Source organism: Electrona antarctica (genome assembly GCF_951216825.1).
Source record: "Electrona antarctica genome assembly, contig: scaffold_251, whole genome shotgun sequence".
NCBI classification, from domain to species: Eukaryota; Metazoa; Chordata; class Actinopteri; order Myctophiformes; family Myctophidae; genus Electrona; species Electrona antarctica.
This window is the reverse complement of record NW_027637547.1, coordinates 150,263-165,588: the sequence shown is the minus strand read 5'-3', so window position 1 is coordinate 165,588 and position 15,326 is coordinate 150,263. Positions and strand designations below refer to the sequence as shown.

At 41.2% G+C, this 15,326-nt stretch overlaps 1 protein-coding gene across 1 annotated transcript in view; it reads left to right on the top strand.

Annotated features, from left to right (window-relative positions):
- Window positions 1-858: 858 nt before the first annotated feature.
- ugl (ureidoglycolate lyase) overlaps window positions 859-15,326 on the top strand; it is a gene marked incomplete at its 3' end in the record, with an annotated part of 44,561 nt that continues 30,093 nt past the window's right edge. Inside the window, exons 1-6 of the mRNA XM_079531708.1 lie at window positions 859-954; window positions 3,410-3,627; window positions 4,272-4,485; window positions 5,105-5,173; window positions 7,181-7,225; window positions 8,968-9,128. Of these exons, the coding sequence (XP_079387834.1) occupies window positions 3,460-3,627; window positions 4,272-4,485; window positions 5,105-5,173; window positions 7,181-7,225; window positions 8,968-9,128 (657 nt within the window). The 5' untranslated portion in view covers window positions 859-954; window positions 3,410-3,459. The remainder of the gene's footprint in view (window positions 955-3,409; window positions 3,628-4,271; window positions 4,486-5,104; window positions 5,174-7,180; window positions 7,226-8,967; window positions 9,129-15,326) is intronic.

Sequence of the window (15,326 nt, the reverse complement as noted above, 5' to 3'; positions counted from 1 at the left end):
GGTCGTCCACTCACAGTTAACAGTCTTTATGGTGTCGTCCGCTCACAGTTAACAGTCTTTGTATTGAGTTTGTGCTTGAAATGTACTGTAATTCTGCAAACTGTTAATACATATTTCAATCAATCAATCAAAAACTTGTCATGATTGATTGATTGATTGATTGATTGAAATATTTATTAACAGTTTGCAGAATTACAGTACATTTCAAGCACAAACTCAATACAAAGACTGTTAACTGTGAGTGGACGACCCAATTAAGCATTACACTTGTTTACAAGAGGGTCCACCATGTTCAATTCATCATAACATTTAGAGACATAGGCTACAAATAGACACTTCTATATAGTGAAAGAACATTGTATACAATATGAGACACAATAGCCGATAATATAACAACATTGATCAACATTTGCCTGTTGTGTTGTGGCAAACGATCAAAAAAACAGTTGTTCTACATTCTCTAATTGTGTAGACTTCTAGTAAATTAAGTAATGCAGATGTTTAACAATAATTGTAACTCTTGAGAGCGTAAAATGATTACCAACTCCCCGGACCACCTGGAACCCCCTCAAGGACCACCGGGGGTCCCCGGACCACCTGGAACCCCCTCAAGGACCACCGGGGGTCCCCGGACCACATGGTTGAAAAACCACTGAATTATTGGAATACAAATCCTATAAACAGGTGATAAAAAAATAATACAAATTAAAAATCTGTTTATATTCATGACCTAAACCCTTCTCTGCTCGGCAAGGGGCAAAAAAAAGTAACCTAGGATTTTGTCTTTGGCTTTGTTGCGTCACATCCGCTACCGGCCTACCATCAGTCCAATGAGCAGACCGTATTGCTGCGTTGCGTCACATCCGCTCCCTCGCGCAGGCAGGGAGTAATGGAGGAACTATGAGATAGTTCCACACCGTAACGTCATCCCGCTGGGAACCGCTTTACTAACAGGTAATACACACGTTGAATGACTTATATCTGTATTATTATTATTATTATTATGTATTCTGTCAGTTTAGACTGTGTGAGATCAATCATCACATTATTTATATTTTATAAATTACTACAGCCATGCACTGGGGGGGGGGGGGGATGGGGGTGGGGGGGGGGGGGGGGGGGGGGGGGGGGCAGACCAGTTCCAGGAAGTTCTCCAATATTCTCATAGTTCTATTTGAAGAGACACTTTGAGAGGTTTTTGAGGTCATTCATTAATATAAATAAATGCATCAGTTTACAGTGTGTGTGTGTGTGTGTGTGTGTGTGTGTGTGTGTGTGTGTGTGTGTGTGTGTGTGTGTGTGTGTGTGTGTGTGTGTGTGTGTGTGTGTGTGTGTGTGTGTGTGTGTGTGTGTGTGTGCGCGTGCGTGCGTGCGTGCGTGCGTGCGTGCGTGCGTGTGAGACTGTGTGTGTCTCAATTCAAAGGGCCTTTATAGGGCCAAGATTTGCCAAAATCAAACGTGGAACAAAACAAACAAAACCGTTTAAATGTGGGGTAAAGAAATGACAATAAATACAAAATGTATATGATATATTTTATATTTGTATTTATATTTTTGAGAAACGTATACTTTCTACATCTCAGACTCAGAAGCAATTGTACTTTTTTATCATCTTGTATTCTTTCGTTAGGGTTACTATATAGTTACACATTTAGATTAATGCAAAAGTAATACATGATTTAGACGTTGATCTGCCCAGCAGCACAAAGTCATTCAAATGTAGACCTGACGTCGATTCTACAAATGTCTTCTAAATCCTGACGGTTTTCTGAAAACCCTGTGTTTCCATGTCAGTGGTGCTCACAGGGTTAAACCCTGTGTTTCCATGTCAGTGGTGCTCACAGGGTTAAACCCTGTGTTTCCATGTCAGTGGTGCTCACAGGGTTAAACCCTGTGTTTCCATGTCAGTGGTGCTCACAGGGTTAAACCCTGTGTTTCCATGTCAGTGGTGCTCACAGGGTTAAACCCTGTGTTTCCATGTCAGTGGTGCTCACAGGGTTAAACCCTGTGTTTCCATGTCCGGTGCTCAACCTTTTTCATGTCAAGTAGCCCCAGAATTATCTGTAATTGGCCGTCGACCCCTAACCTGACTCCGCCAGATGGGGCAGCAGAGAGCCGACCCCCATCTGAAAATGGGGACCCCCCAGAAACAGAGTTGAGTTAAAAATGCTCTGAAAGAATATATATTCAAAGATTTGCGCCACATTTTCATGATTTAAAAAAAATAGCAGACCTGCAAGCTCGTAGCGTGACACTCGGTGCCGCGCTACGAGCTTGTAGATCTTCTATTTTTCAATAGCTAAAGTGTAACATGATGCTTAAAAACACCAAAAGGGGTTCCCGCCCAGAATGGGTTAAAATAACCGTCAACATTACAAACTGACACATTAACGTGATCCACAAAGAAATGTCAACCAGTGGTCCTATAACATACGACGAATTAGACCGTTCCTCACCCAGGAATCAGCCCAGCTCCTAATCCAGACAACAGTCTTGTCAAAACTTGACTATTGTAATTCGCTCCTTACTGGCCTACCGGCATGTGCACTTAAGCCTCTCCAACTGATCCAAAACGCTGCAGCTCGTCTGGTCTTCAACCAGCCAAAATTCTCACATGTCTCCCCCCTGCTCCGCTCCCTGCACTGGCTCCCAGTCGCTGCCCGCACAGAATACAAAACTCTGATGCTGGCATTCAAAGCAACCAAAGGTATGGCTCCCCCATATCTTGCCAGCATGATTGAACCCTACAAACCCTCCCGCGCACTCAGATCAGCCAATCACATAGTACATCATAGTACATATGTATAGCATAGTATAGTATATATGTATATTTAATATGTATAGTGTCATTATATAGATATGTTCTAGTTACGTTCTTAGCTTACGCATGTTTCTTGATAAATGCTTTTTATATATGTGATGTATTCCCATACTTTTGTTCTTGCCTAATGTAAGGATTAAGAGCGTCTGCTAAATGCCTAAATTGTAAATTGTAAATTGTAAATGGTCATTGAGGGGGTTCCATGGGTGGTCCTTGAGGGGGTTCCATGGGTGGTCCTTGAGGGGGTTCCATGGGTGGTCCTTGAAGGGGTTCCATGGGTGGTCCTTGAGGGGGTTCCATGGGTGGTCCTTGAGGGGGTTCCATGGGTGGTCCTTGAAGGGGTTCCATGGGTGGTCCTTGAGGGGGTTCCATGGGTGGTCCTTGAGGGGGTTCCATGGGTGGTCCTTGAGGGGGTTCCATGGGTGGTCCCCAGCTAAATGATGGGAGAGTTTGGAACCAAATGGACCCTTAATAGAACTTTAACTCATATTGTTAAACATCCGCATCACTTCATTTACAATAATTCTACACAATTAGAGAATGTAGAAGGAATTGTTATTTTGGTTTGCATTGTTGTGCTCCAATCAGATTGCTTCACGGTGTGATTGACACGCGTCGTGCTCCAATCAGATCGCGTCATGGTGGGCTGCTCGGCCAATGGCTGCAGTAATCGCTGGGAGCAGAAGGTGAGGATGTACGGCTTCCCCACGGACGGCGAGCGCAGGAAGACGTGGCTGATCAGAGCCCGGCGGGACGACTTCACACCCTCACCCACCCAGAAATACAACAACTACAAGCTGTGTGAGGTAAGGACTACAATACCCACCCTCACCCACCCAGAAATACAACAACTACAAGCTGTGTGAGGTAAGGACTACAACTCCCACCCTCACCCACCCAGAAATACAACAACTACAAGCTGTGTGAGGTAAGGACTACAACTCCCACCCTCACCCACCCAGAAATACAACAACTACAAGCTGTGTGAGGTAAGGACTACAACTCCCACCCTCACCCACCCAGAAATACAACAACTACAAGCTGTGTGAGGTAAGGACTACAATACCCACCCTCACCCACCCAGAAATACAACAACTACAAGCTGTGTGAGGTAAGGACTACAATACCCACCCTCACCCACCCAGAAATACAACAACTACAAGCTGTGTGAGGTAAGGACTACAATACCCACCCTCACCCACCCAGAAATACAACAACTACAAGCTGTGTGAGGTAAGGACTACAATACCCACCCTCACCCACCCAGAAATACAACAACTACAAGCTGTGTGAGGTAAGGACTACAACACCCACCACAAGCTGTGTGAGGTAAGGACTACAACACCCACAAGCTGTGTGAGGTAAGCAGGAAGATGCCCTTGACACGAACAAAGTTTTGGAGCCACTGGTCTAACAGAACATGATGTATTTCTGTATTTCTGTGTTTCAGTCCCATTTCGAGGCGGACCAGTTCTGCTTCACCAGGAAGGGCCGTAAGAAGCTGCGTAGCGACGCCGTGCCCACCGTCTTCGCCCACCGCCTGGCCGCCAAGAGGAGGAAGGCCCCCGTGGCCCGCTACACCCCCCCGCCCGCGGCCCTGGTCCGACGGCAGACACTGGCCCAGATCTGCTCCGAACACACCTACAGCGCTAAGAGGGACCAAGGTACGTTTCTGATTGGATGTATGGGCCTGTCAATCAGATGGGACTGTTCTGATTGGATGTATGGGCTGTCAATCAGATATGACTGTTCTGATTGGATGTATGGGCCTGTCAATCAGATGGGACTGTTCTGATTGGATGTATGGGCCTGTCAATCAGATGGGACTGTTCTCATTGGATGTATGGGCCTGTCAATCAGATGGGACTGTTCTGATTGGATGTATGGGCCTGTCAATCAGATGGGACTGTTCTGATTGGATGTATGGGCTGTCAATCAGATATGACTGTTCTGATTGGATGTATGGGCTGTCAATCAGATAGGACTGTTCTCATTGGATGTATGGGCTGTCAATCAGATGGGACTGTTCTGATTGGATGTATGGGCTGTCAATCAGATAGGACTTTTCTGTGTGGATGTATGGGCTGTCAATCAGATAGGACTTTTCTGTGTGGATGTATGGGCTGTCAATCAGATAGGACTTTTCTGTGTGGATGTATGGGCTGTCAATCAGATAGGACTTTTCTGTGTGGATGTATGGGCTGTCAATCAGATAGGACTTTTCTGTGTGGATGTATGGGCTGTCAATCAGATGGGACTTTGCTCATTGCCTTCTACTTCCAGCTCCAGCTCCAAACCCCCCCGCTCCACAACACAACAAGATGGATTTCTTTTCCATGCTTAAAATGCACGGTAAGACATCAGTGACATCACAGTGACATCACAGTGACATCACAATGACATCACAATGACATGCCACAAATGCCAACAATTTTTTTTACTATTTTGAAAAACATTTTTGAATAGTTCAACTATAGCCAATCTAGTTAGTTAGTTACTTTATTGACACAAATGTACAAAACATTGGGTCCAAACAACAATAAAAAACCCATGAATCAAAAACTTTAAAAGGTACAATACTGTAACGATCCCAGGAACCGGAGGCAGAGACGTAGTTTACAGGATAGGACTCTCTCTTTATTACTTATGATCGGACAGTATAACAACACCATTCGTGTACTTCCTAACTCAGTGCTGAACACCACCACACCAACATTCCACACACAGCGCATCCACAGCGCCCGTCACTCACTCCCCAGTCCCGGAAGTCCCACCTCCAAGTCACCCCCATTGGCTGAAGCCATAGCCGGCCGCTACAATACATTAAAATATACAATACACAACACAGAATCCCTTTACAACAGGAGCTTTCTATTGCTCCACCAGTGACAGGCAGGCATGTAGCATACTGTACGCAAAGTCTCTGTTAGTGACAGGCAGGCATGTAGCATACTGTCTCTGTTAGTGACAGGCAGGCATGTAGCATACTGTCTCTGTTAGTGACAGGCATGTAGCCTACTGTCTCTGTTAGTGACAGGCATGTAGCATACTGTCTCTGTTAGTGACAGACAGGCATGTAGCATACTGTCTCTGTTAGTGACAGGCAGGCATGTAGCATACTGTCTCTGTTAGTGTAGCATGTAGCGGTAGCATGTAGCATGTAGCATACTGTCTCTGTTAGTGACAGGCATGTAGCATACTGTCTCTGTTAGTGACAGGCAGGCATGTAGCATACTGTCTCTGTTAGTGACAGGCAGGCATGTAGCATACTGTCTCTGTTAGTGACAGGCAGGCATGTAGCATACTGTCTCTGTTAGTGACAGGCAGGCATGTAGCATACTGTCTCTGTTAGTGTAGCATGTAGCGGTAGCATGTAGCATACTGTCTCTGTTAGTGTAGCATGTAGCATGTAGCATACTGTCTCTGTTAGTGTAGCATGTAGCATGTAGCATGTAGCATACTGTCTCTGTTAGTGTAGCATGTAGCATGTAGCATGTAGCATACTGTCTCTGTTAGGCCCACAAAGAGTGAGCTCAAATCAATACCCTCATGTCCATGTCTACATTGACACGTTGTGGCCATTTTAAACTATTCAAAAATGTTTAGCAAAATAGTAAAAAAAAAATGCAAAGAAGTTTAGGGATAAGGGGTTTAGCGGTGACGGAAATGGAGCCCATAATGTTCTTTTCAACTGACAATAAGTGGAGAATGGAGAGTCCAGATGAAAACAAACATTTAAACATTTACAGACAGAAATACTAATGAATTATTACTAATGAATTATTACTAATGAATTATTCAATCAATAATAATAATAATAATGATAATAATAATTATTCAATCAATGAATCAACTGTTCATTGTGAGCGGTGAGATGACGGCAGTGTTGTTTCAGTGTTGTTCTCGTCGACTAAAACTAAGACGAAAAATGTTTGTCGACTACCTTTTATACCGACGAAAACTAAATGGAAACTAAATGACTAAAATGTTAGGAAGGGACTAGTGGACAAGAGATCCAGTATAAGTCATTTTACAATTAGTTGCATGCTGAAAATAGCCGATCTACAAGCTCACAACGCGTTGCGCTGCGACGCGTTGTGAGCTTGTAGATCGGCTATTTTCAGCAAGTCATCACGACGGCATCAAGGCCCGCCAAAATACATTTCAGTCGACTAAATCAACTGTAGATTTAGTCGACTGAAATCTTTTGATATTTAGTCGACTAAAATTAGACTAACACTAAAACATTCCAGGTGACTAAAATGTGACAAACTAAATTAAAACCGTTCAAAAGACCATGACTAAAACTAAAAATGTGGTGCCAAAATCAACACTGATCCTATTATTGTTCTTCCACAGCCATAGACATCGTACAGTTCCAAGTACAGGACGACGTCATGAGAGGTAGTTACTGAACACACTCTCTAGCAATGATTACTGTCACAATATAGAGCTATTTAACACTGTTACTGAACACACTCTATAGCAATGATTACTGTCACAATATAGAGCTATTTAACACTGTTACTGAACACACTCTATAGCAATGATTACTGTCACAATATAGAGCTATTTAACACTGTTACTGAACACACACTATAGCAATGATTACTGTCACAATATAGAGCTATTTAACACTGTTACTGAACACACTCTATAGCAATGATTACTGTCACAATATAGAGCTATTTAACACTGTTACTGAACACACTCTATAGCAATGATTACTGTCACAATATAGAGCTATTTAACACTGTTACTGAACACACTCTATAGCAATGATTACTGTCACAATATAGAGCTATTTAACACTGTTACTGAACACACTCTATAGCAATGATTACTGTCACAATATAGAGCTATTTAACACTGTTACTGAACACACTTTATAGCAATGATTACTGTCACAATATAGAGCTATTTAACACTGTTACTGAACACACTCTATAGCAATGATTACTGTCACAATATAGAGCTATTTAACACTGTTACTGAACACACTCTATAGCAATGATTACTGTCACAATATAGAGTTATTTAACACTGTTACTGAACACACTCTATACCAATGATTACTGTCACAATATAGAGCTATTTAACCCTGTTACTGAACACACACTCTATAGCAATGATTACTGTCACAATATAGAGCTATTTAACACTGTTACTAAACACACTCTATAGCAATGATTACTGTCACAATATAGAGCTATTTAACACTGTTACTGAACACACTCTATAGCAATGATTACTGTCACAATATAGAGATATTTAACACTGTTACTAAACACAATATAGCAATGATTACTGTCGCAATATAGAGCTATATAACACTGTTACTGAACACACACTCTATAGAAATGATTACTGTCACAATATAGAGCTATTTAACACTGTTACTGAACACACACTATAGCAATGATTACTGTCACAATATAGAGCTATTTAACACTGTTACTGAACACACTCTATAGCAATGATTACTGTCACAATATAGAGCTATTTAACACTGTTACTGAACACACTATAGCAATGATTACTGTCACAATATAGAGCTATTTAACACTGTTACTGAACACACTCTATAGCAATGATTACTGTCACAATATAGAGCTATTTAACACTGTTACTGAACACACTCTATAGCAATGATTACTGTCACAATATAGAGCTATTTAACACTGTTACTAAACACACTCTATAGCAATGATTACTGTCACAATATAGAGCTATTTAACACTGTTACTGAACACACTCTATAGCAATGATTACTGTCACAATATAGAGCTATTTAACACTGTTACTGAACACACTCTATAGCAATGATTACTGTCACAATATAGAGCTATTTAACACTGTTACTAAACACACTCTATAGCAATGATTACTGTCACAATATAGAGCTATTTAACACTGTTACTGAACACACTCTATAGCAATGATTACTGTCACAATATAGAGCTATTTAACACTGTTACTAAACACACTCTATAGCAATGATTACTGTCACAATATAGAGCTATTTAACACTGTTACTGAACACACTCTATAGCAATGATTACTGTCACAATATAGAGCCATAACTGTTTAACCAAACAACAACATATCACTGCTACTTGAACCTCACGTTTTGGCTGATCAAACAGAGTCAGAGCTCGGGCAAACGCTGTTCGAACCTGGCCAATCGGAGCGGGAGCCAGTGTCCCCGGTCGGCCAATCCGAACGTGAGCCAGACTCTCCGCCCAGTCCAACGGCGTCTGCTTGTCAAAGTCCAGAGAGAGAGACGCAGCCTGACAGCGACATGTCTGTAAGTTAATATTATTATTATATATACCGTTTTCTGGAAAACCCCATGTTTCTATGTCAGTGGTGCTCAACCTTTTTCATGTCTAGGACCCCCAGAATTATCTAACTGGCCGCGGACCTCCATCTGAAAATATGTTGTTCCAGGGACCCCCCATCCCCAAAAGCAAATATTTGAGTTAAAAACATTCGCTCTGAAATAATATATATTCAAAGATTTTCGCCACGTTTTCAAGATTTTTCAAAAATAGCAGATCTACAAGCTCAGAGCTTGTACTGTACTGTACTGTACTGTACTGTACTGTACTGTACTGTACTGTACTGTACTGTACTGTACTGTACTGTACTGTACTGTAGTTGTTGAGCGCCACCTTGTGAGCTTGTAGACCTGAGAAGAAATGCTGTACTGTACTCCTCCTCGTGTGTGTGTGTGTGTGTGTGTGTGTGTGTGTGTGTGTGTGTGTGTGTGTGTGTGTGTGTGTGTGTGTGTGTGTGTGTGTGTGTGTGTGTGTGTGTGTGTGTGTGTGTGTGTGTGTGTGTGTGTGTGTGTGCGTGTGCGCGCTCTCTCTACTGGCTACTATATATGCTTACACGTACATACGCATACATACACGCATAGCTCTGCATAGGAAATACGATGTTCACTATATCAGACAATATTGCACTTAAATGAACAAATAAGGTGTGTTTTGATGGTCAAGGATCTCAGTGAAACTATTCTTAAACGTTAACTTATACAAGCGAGCTGATGAAGCTATTGTGGAAAAACCAACCCCCTGTGATGAAGGACAGGGATGGTTGAAAACCAACCCCCTGTGATGAAGGACAGGGATGGTTTAAAACCAACCCCCTGATGAAAGACAGGGATGGTTGAAAACCAAACCCCTGTGATGAAGGACAGGGATGGTTGAAAACCAACCCCCTGTGATGAAGGACAGGGATGGTTTAAAACCAACCCCCTGATGAAGGACAGGGATGGTTGAAAACCAACCCCCTGTGATGAAGGACAGGGATGGTTGAAAACCAACCCCCTGATGAAGGACAGGGATGGTTTAAAACCAACCCCCTGATGAAGGACAGGGATGGTTTAAAACCAACCCCCTATGATGAAGGACAGGGATGGTTGAAAACCAACCCCCTATGATGAAGGACAGGGATGGTTTAAAACCAACCCCCTGATGAAGGACAGGGATGGTTTAAAACCAACCCCCTGATGAAGGACAGGGATGGTTGAAAACCAACCCCCTGATGAAGGACAGGGATGGTTGAAAACCAACCCCCTGATGAAGGACAGGGATGGTTGAAAACCAACCCCCTATGATGAAGGACAGGGATGGTTTAAAACCAACCCCCTGATGAAGGACAGGGATGGTTTAAAACCAACCCCCTGATGAAGGACAGGGATGGTTTAAAACCAACCCCCTATGATGAAGGACAGGGATGGTTTAAAACCAACCCCCTATGATGAAGGACAGGGATGGTTGAAAACCAACCCCCTGTGATGAAGGACAGGGATGGTTTAAAACCAACCCCCTATGATGAAGGACAGGGATGGTTGAAAACCAACCCCCTGTGATGAAGGACAGGGATGGTTTAAAACCAAAGGGGGGTTGAATCCAGTGTGGTGCTGCAGTCTAGACACCTTATTTGTTCATTTAGTAAGGGATAATATCTGGCTAGGTGGTTATTGTCGGGAGATAATTCACCTTCAGGGAGTTTAGCCGAGGTGGTTAAACTCCCTGAAGGTGAATTATCTCCCTATAATGACCACCTTCAGGGAGTTTAGCCGAGGTGGTTAAACTCCCTGAAGGTGAATTATCTCCCTATAATGACCACCTTCAGGGAGTTTAGCCGAGGTGGTTAAACTCCCTGAAGGTGAATTATCTCCCTATAATGACCACCTTCAGGGAGTTTAGCCGAGGTGGTTAAACTCCCTGAAGGTGAATTATCTCCCTATAATGACCACCTTCAGGGAGTTTAGCCGAGGTGGTTAAACTCCCTGAAGGTGAATTATCTCCCTATAATGACCGAGGTGGTTAAACTCCCGGAAGGTGAATTATCTCCCTATAATGACCACCTAGCCAGATAGTATCCTGCTTATTACATGGCTACCTGACATGAATTAATACATTGACCCAAAACACAACAATACAAGTATTCCATAAGTTCGCGCTGGCTGCGTCTGGCCAGCTGCAGGGCTGCAGCACTGTCGGAAAACAAGGAAGTGAGTTGATCAAATAGAATCCATTTCCGGGTCCTGCTTCGTCTATTTCTCGCTCAAATGTTTTCAAAAACATTTTTGAGAGCAACGTTTAGCTGTAAATGACATTGTGTGTCACTAGTGTGTGTGTGTTTACATGGCTGTCATGTTGGAAACAGCAGTAAATCAAGCGGGCGCAGCCGTGTAGCTGGTGCTCAGAGGGTTTGATTAGGCAGAGGTCTGTTATACAGCGGAGCGGTCATTATGATGAGATAACTCACCGCTGAATTAAGCGATTGACCAATCAGAATCAAGCATTCAACCAAGCCATGTAATAAAGTGCAATATTGGCTGAGATATGTAGTGAAAATAGATTTTCCAATAATGGCGGCACTAATTTGCATAAAAATGATAGCTGGGACACACAATTTTAACATAGCTCATTCAAGTACGAAACAGCAAGACATATTCCATAATGTGGAGTCAGTTCAAACCCAGTCATTCATTAATTTCATTCTAAAAGTAGGCCTATAGCTGATACTGACTGAATATACAACTTTCACCGATTTTAGGTATAGCGCAGACTTTTGGCTACAGAAAGAGCGATTTTCAAGATAGAAAGGTCATCTTGGTCTTAAATTGAAGCTTAAGGATATGGGAAGTTTTCTATATACAAGTGAGGCAGTGATATTCACCATAATGTGCTGGAAAATAACCATCTTTGTTGTTATTTGTTAAGCGGACAGTATATATTTTTGATGATGTAGGTCATATTTAACAACACAATGGTAGCAAGCCCCAAAACCCTATTCTGCTACACACCCATAATATTAACTCACTAAACCCTATTCTGCTACACACCCATAATGTTAACTCACTAAACCCTATTCTGCTACACACCCATAATATTAACTCACTAAACCCTATTCTGCTACACACCCATAATGTTAACTCACTAAACCCTATTCTGCTACACACCCATAATATTAACTCACTAAACCCTATTCTGCTACACACCCATAATGTTAACTCACTAAACCCTATTCTGCTACACACCCATAATACTAACTCACTAAACCCTATTCTGCTACACACCCATAATATTAACTCACTAAACCCTATTCTGCTACACACCCATAATATTAACTCACTAAACCCTATTCTGCTACACATCCATAATATGAACTCACTAAACCCTATTCTGCTACACACCCATAATGTTAACTCACTAAACCCTATTCTGCTACACACCCATAATATTAACTCACTAAACCCTATTCTGCTACACACCCATAATATTAACTCACTAAACCCTATTCTGCTACACACCCATAATATGAACTCACTAAACCCTATTCTGCTACACACCCATAATGTTAACTCACTAAACCCTATTCTGCTACACACCCATAATATTAACTCACTAAACCCTATTCTGCTACACACCCATAATGTTAACTCACTAAACCCTATTCTGCTACACACCCATAATATTAACTCACTAAACCCTATTCTGCTACACACCCATAATATTAACTCACTAAACCCTATTCTGCTACACACCCATAATGTTAACTCACTAAACCCTATTCTGCTACACACCCATAATGTTAACTCACTAAACCCTATTCTGCTACACACCCATAATATTAACTCACTAAACCCTATTCTGCTACACACCCATAATGTTAACTCACTAAAAATTACATAAATACACATGGAAGTGTGAAATTTGATACTCCATGCCACATTTCACACTTTTGTGTACTTTTGTAATTTTAGTGAATTAATATTTCCCTTTACACAATTTCGCCAATGACATAATACCAAAAAAGGGGTTTTGGGGCCCCTGAAACCAAACGACCCCGAGTTGGGGCTGGTCCCCATAGATAATATAAACAATAGATGCCTCACTGGCCGTTGCAGTTATAGATAATATAAACCATAGATGCCTCACTGGCCGCTGCAGTTATAGATAATATAAACAATAGATGATAGATAATATAAACAATAGATGATAGATAATATAAACAATAGATGATAGATAATATAAACCATAGATGATAGATAATATAAACAATAGATGATAGATAATATAAACCATAGATGATAGATAATATAAACAATAGATGATAGATAATATAAACCATAGATGCCTCACTGGCCGTTGCAGTTATAGATAATATAAACCATAGATGATAGATAATATAAACAATAGATGATAGATAATATAAACCATAGATGATAGATAATATAAACAATAGATGATAGATAATATAAACAATAGATGATAGATAATATAAACAATAGATGCCTCACTGGCCGTTGCAGTTATAGATAATATAAACAATAGATGATAGATAATATAAACAATAGATGATAGATAATATAAACCATAGATGATAGATAATATAAACAATAGATGATAGATAATATAAACAATAGATGATAGATAATATAAACAATAGATGCCTCACTGGCCGTTGCAGTTATAGATAATATAAACAATAGATGATAGATAATATAAACAATAGATGATAGATAATATAAACAATAGATGATAGATAATATAAACAATAGATGATAGATAATATAAACAATAGATGATAGATAATATAAACAATAGATGATAGATAATATAAACCATAGATGATAGATAATATAAACAATAGATGCCTCACTGGCCGTTGCAGTTATAGATAATATAAACAATAGATGATAGATAATATAAACAATAGATGCCTCACTGGCCGTTGCAGTTCATTGGAGCAACGTGTATCCCAATGAAGGCAGAAGTGCAGCTGAAGGCTTCTTTTTTTTTAACAGTCATGACAATACATTACAATACAAAACAAGACAAACAAACAAACACAAACAACAAAGTTATTAATACAACAATAGAATATCAGAGCCAGGGGGGATTAGATTACTAACAGAAAACATTACAGAGTGAACACAAAGCAACAGTTCTCCGCAGCTTTCTTATTTAGAAGTGCTGAAGGCGTTTGCTGAAGGCTGAAGGCGTGGCTGCGTCGGAGTGCAAAACATACTCTCTCCCCATGCCGTCGGCCTGGTGGAGACAAAAAGGTAGCAGAAAACATTATGAGGCCTAGCTCCCGGACTATTGTAGATCTGCTATTTTTCAATAGTGAATATGTGGTGCAAATATTATATTCTTTCAGAGCAAACTTTTTAACTCAAATCTTTACTTCTGGAACAACATATTTTCAGATGGGGGTCCGGCTGCCGATTACATATATTGTTTAGGATCCTTGACATGTAATAGTTTGAGCACCACTGACATAGAAACACGAGGTTTTACAGAAAACTGTCATACAATTTACAATGTAGGCATTTAGCAGACGCTCTTAATCCAGAGCGATTTACATTAAGCAAGAACAAAAAAGCATGGGAATACATCACATATATAAAATGCATTTATCAAGAAACATGCGTAAGCTAAGAACGTAACTAGAACATATCTATATAATGAAACTATACATATATACTATACTATGCTGTACATATATACTATGAAGTGATATGACTACATACAATGCAATTATTGTGCTGTCTACATGACATGCTATAAGTCTGTATCAAATGCTATCTAAGTCTAAAAAGTGCTATCTAAGGGGGTAGGGTAAGTGCTATGGGCCATGATGGAGTCTGAAAAGGTGGGTTTTCAAACTACGGCGGAAGATTGGGAGTGATGCTGCAGTTCTGATTGCAACGGGAAGTGCATTCCACTGTTTTGGGGCCAGAAGGGAGAAGAGTTTGGGACGTGTGGAGCGTCATGATTTAGAAGACAAGCTGGGGACCCCCTGGAACCCCCTCCTCACTGGGGACCACCTGGGACCTCCTCCACATTGGGGACCCCCTGGAACCCCCTCTTCACTGGGGACCCCCTGGAACCCCCTCTTCACTGGTTGAGAATCACCCCCGGACCAGAGCCATCTAATAGAAGAGTTGCGACATTGAGGGGGCAGAAACCGAGCGCTG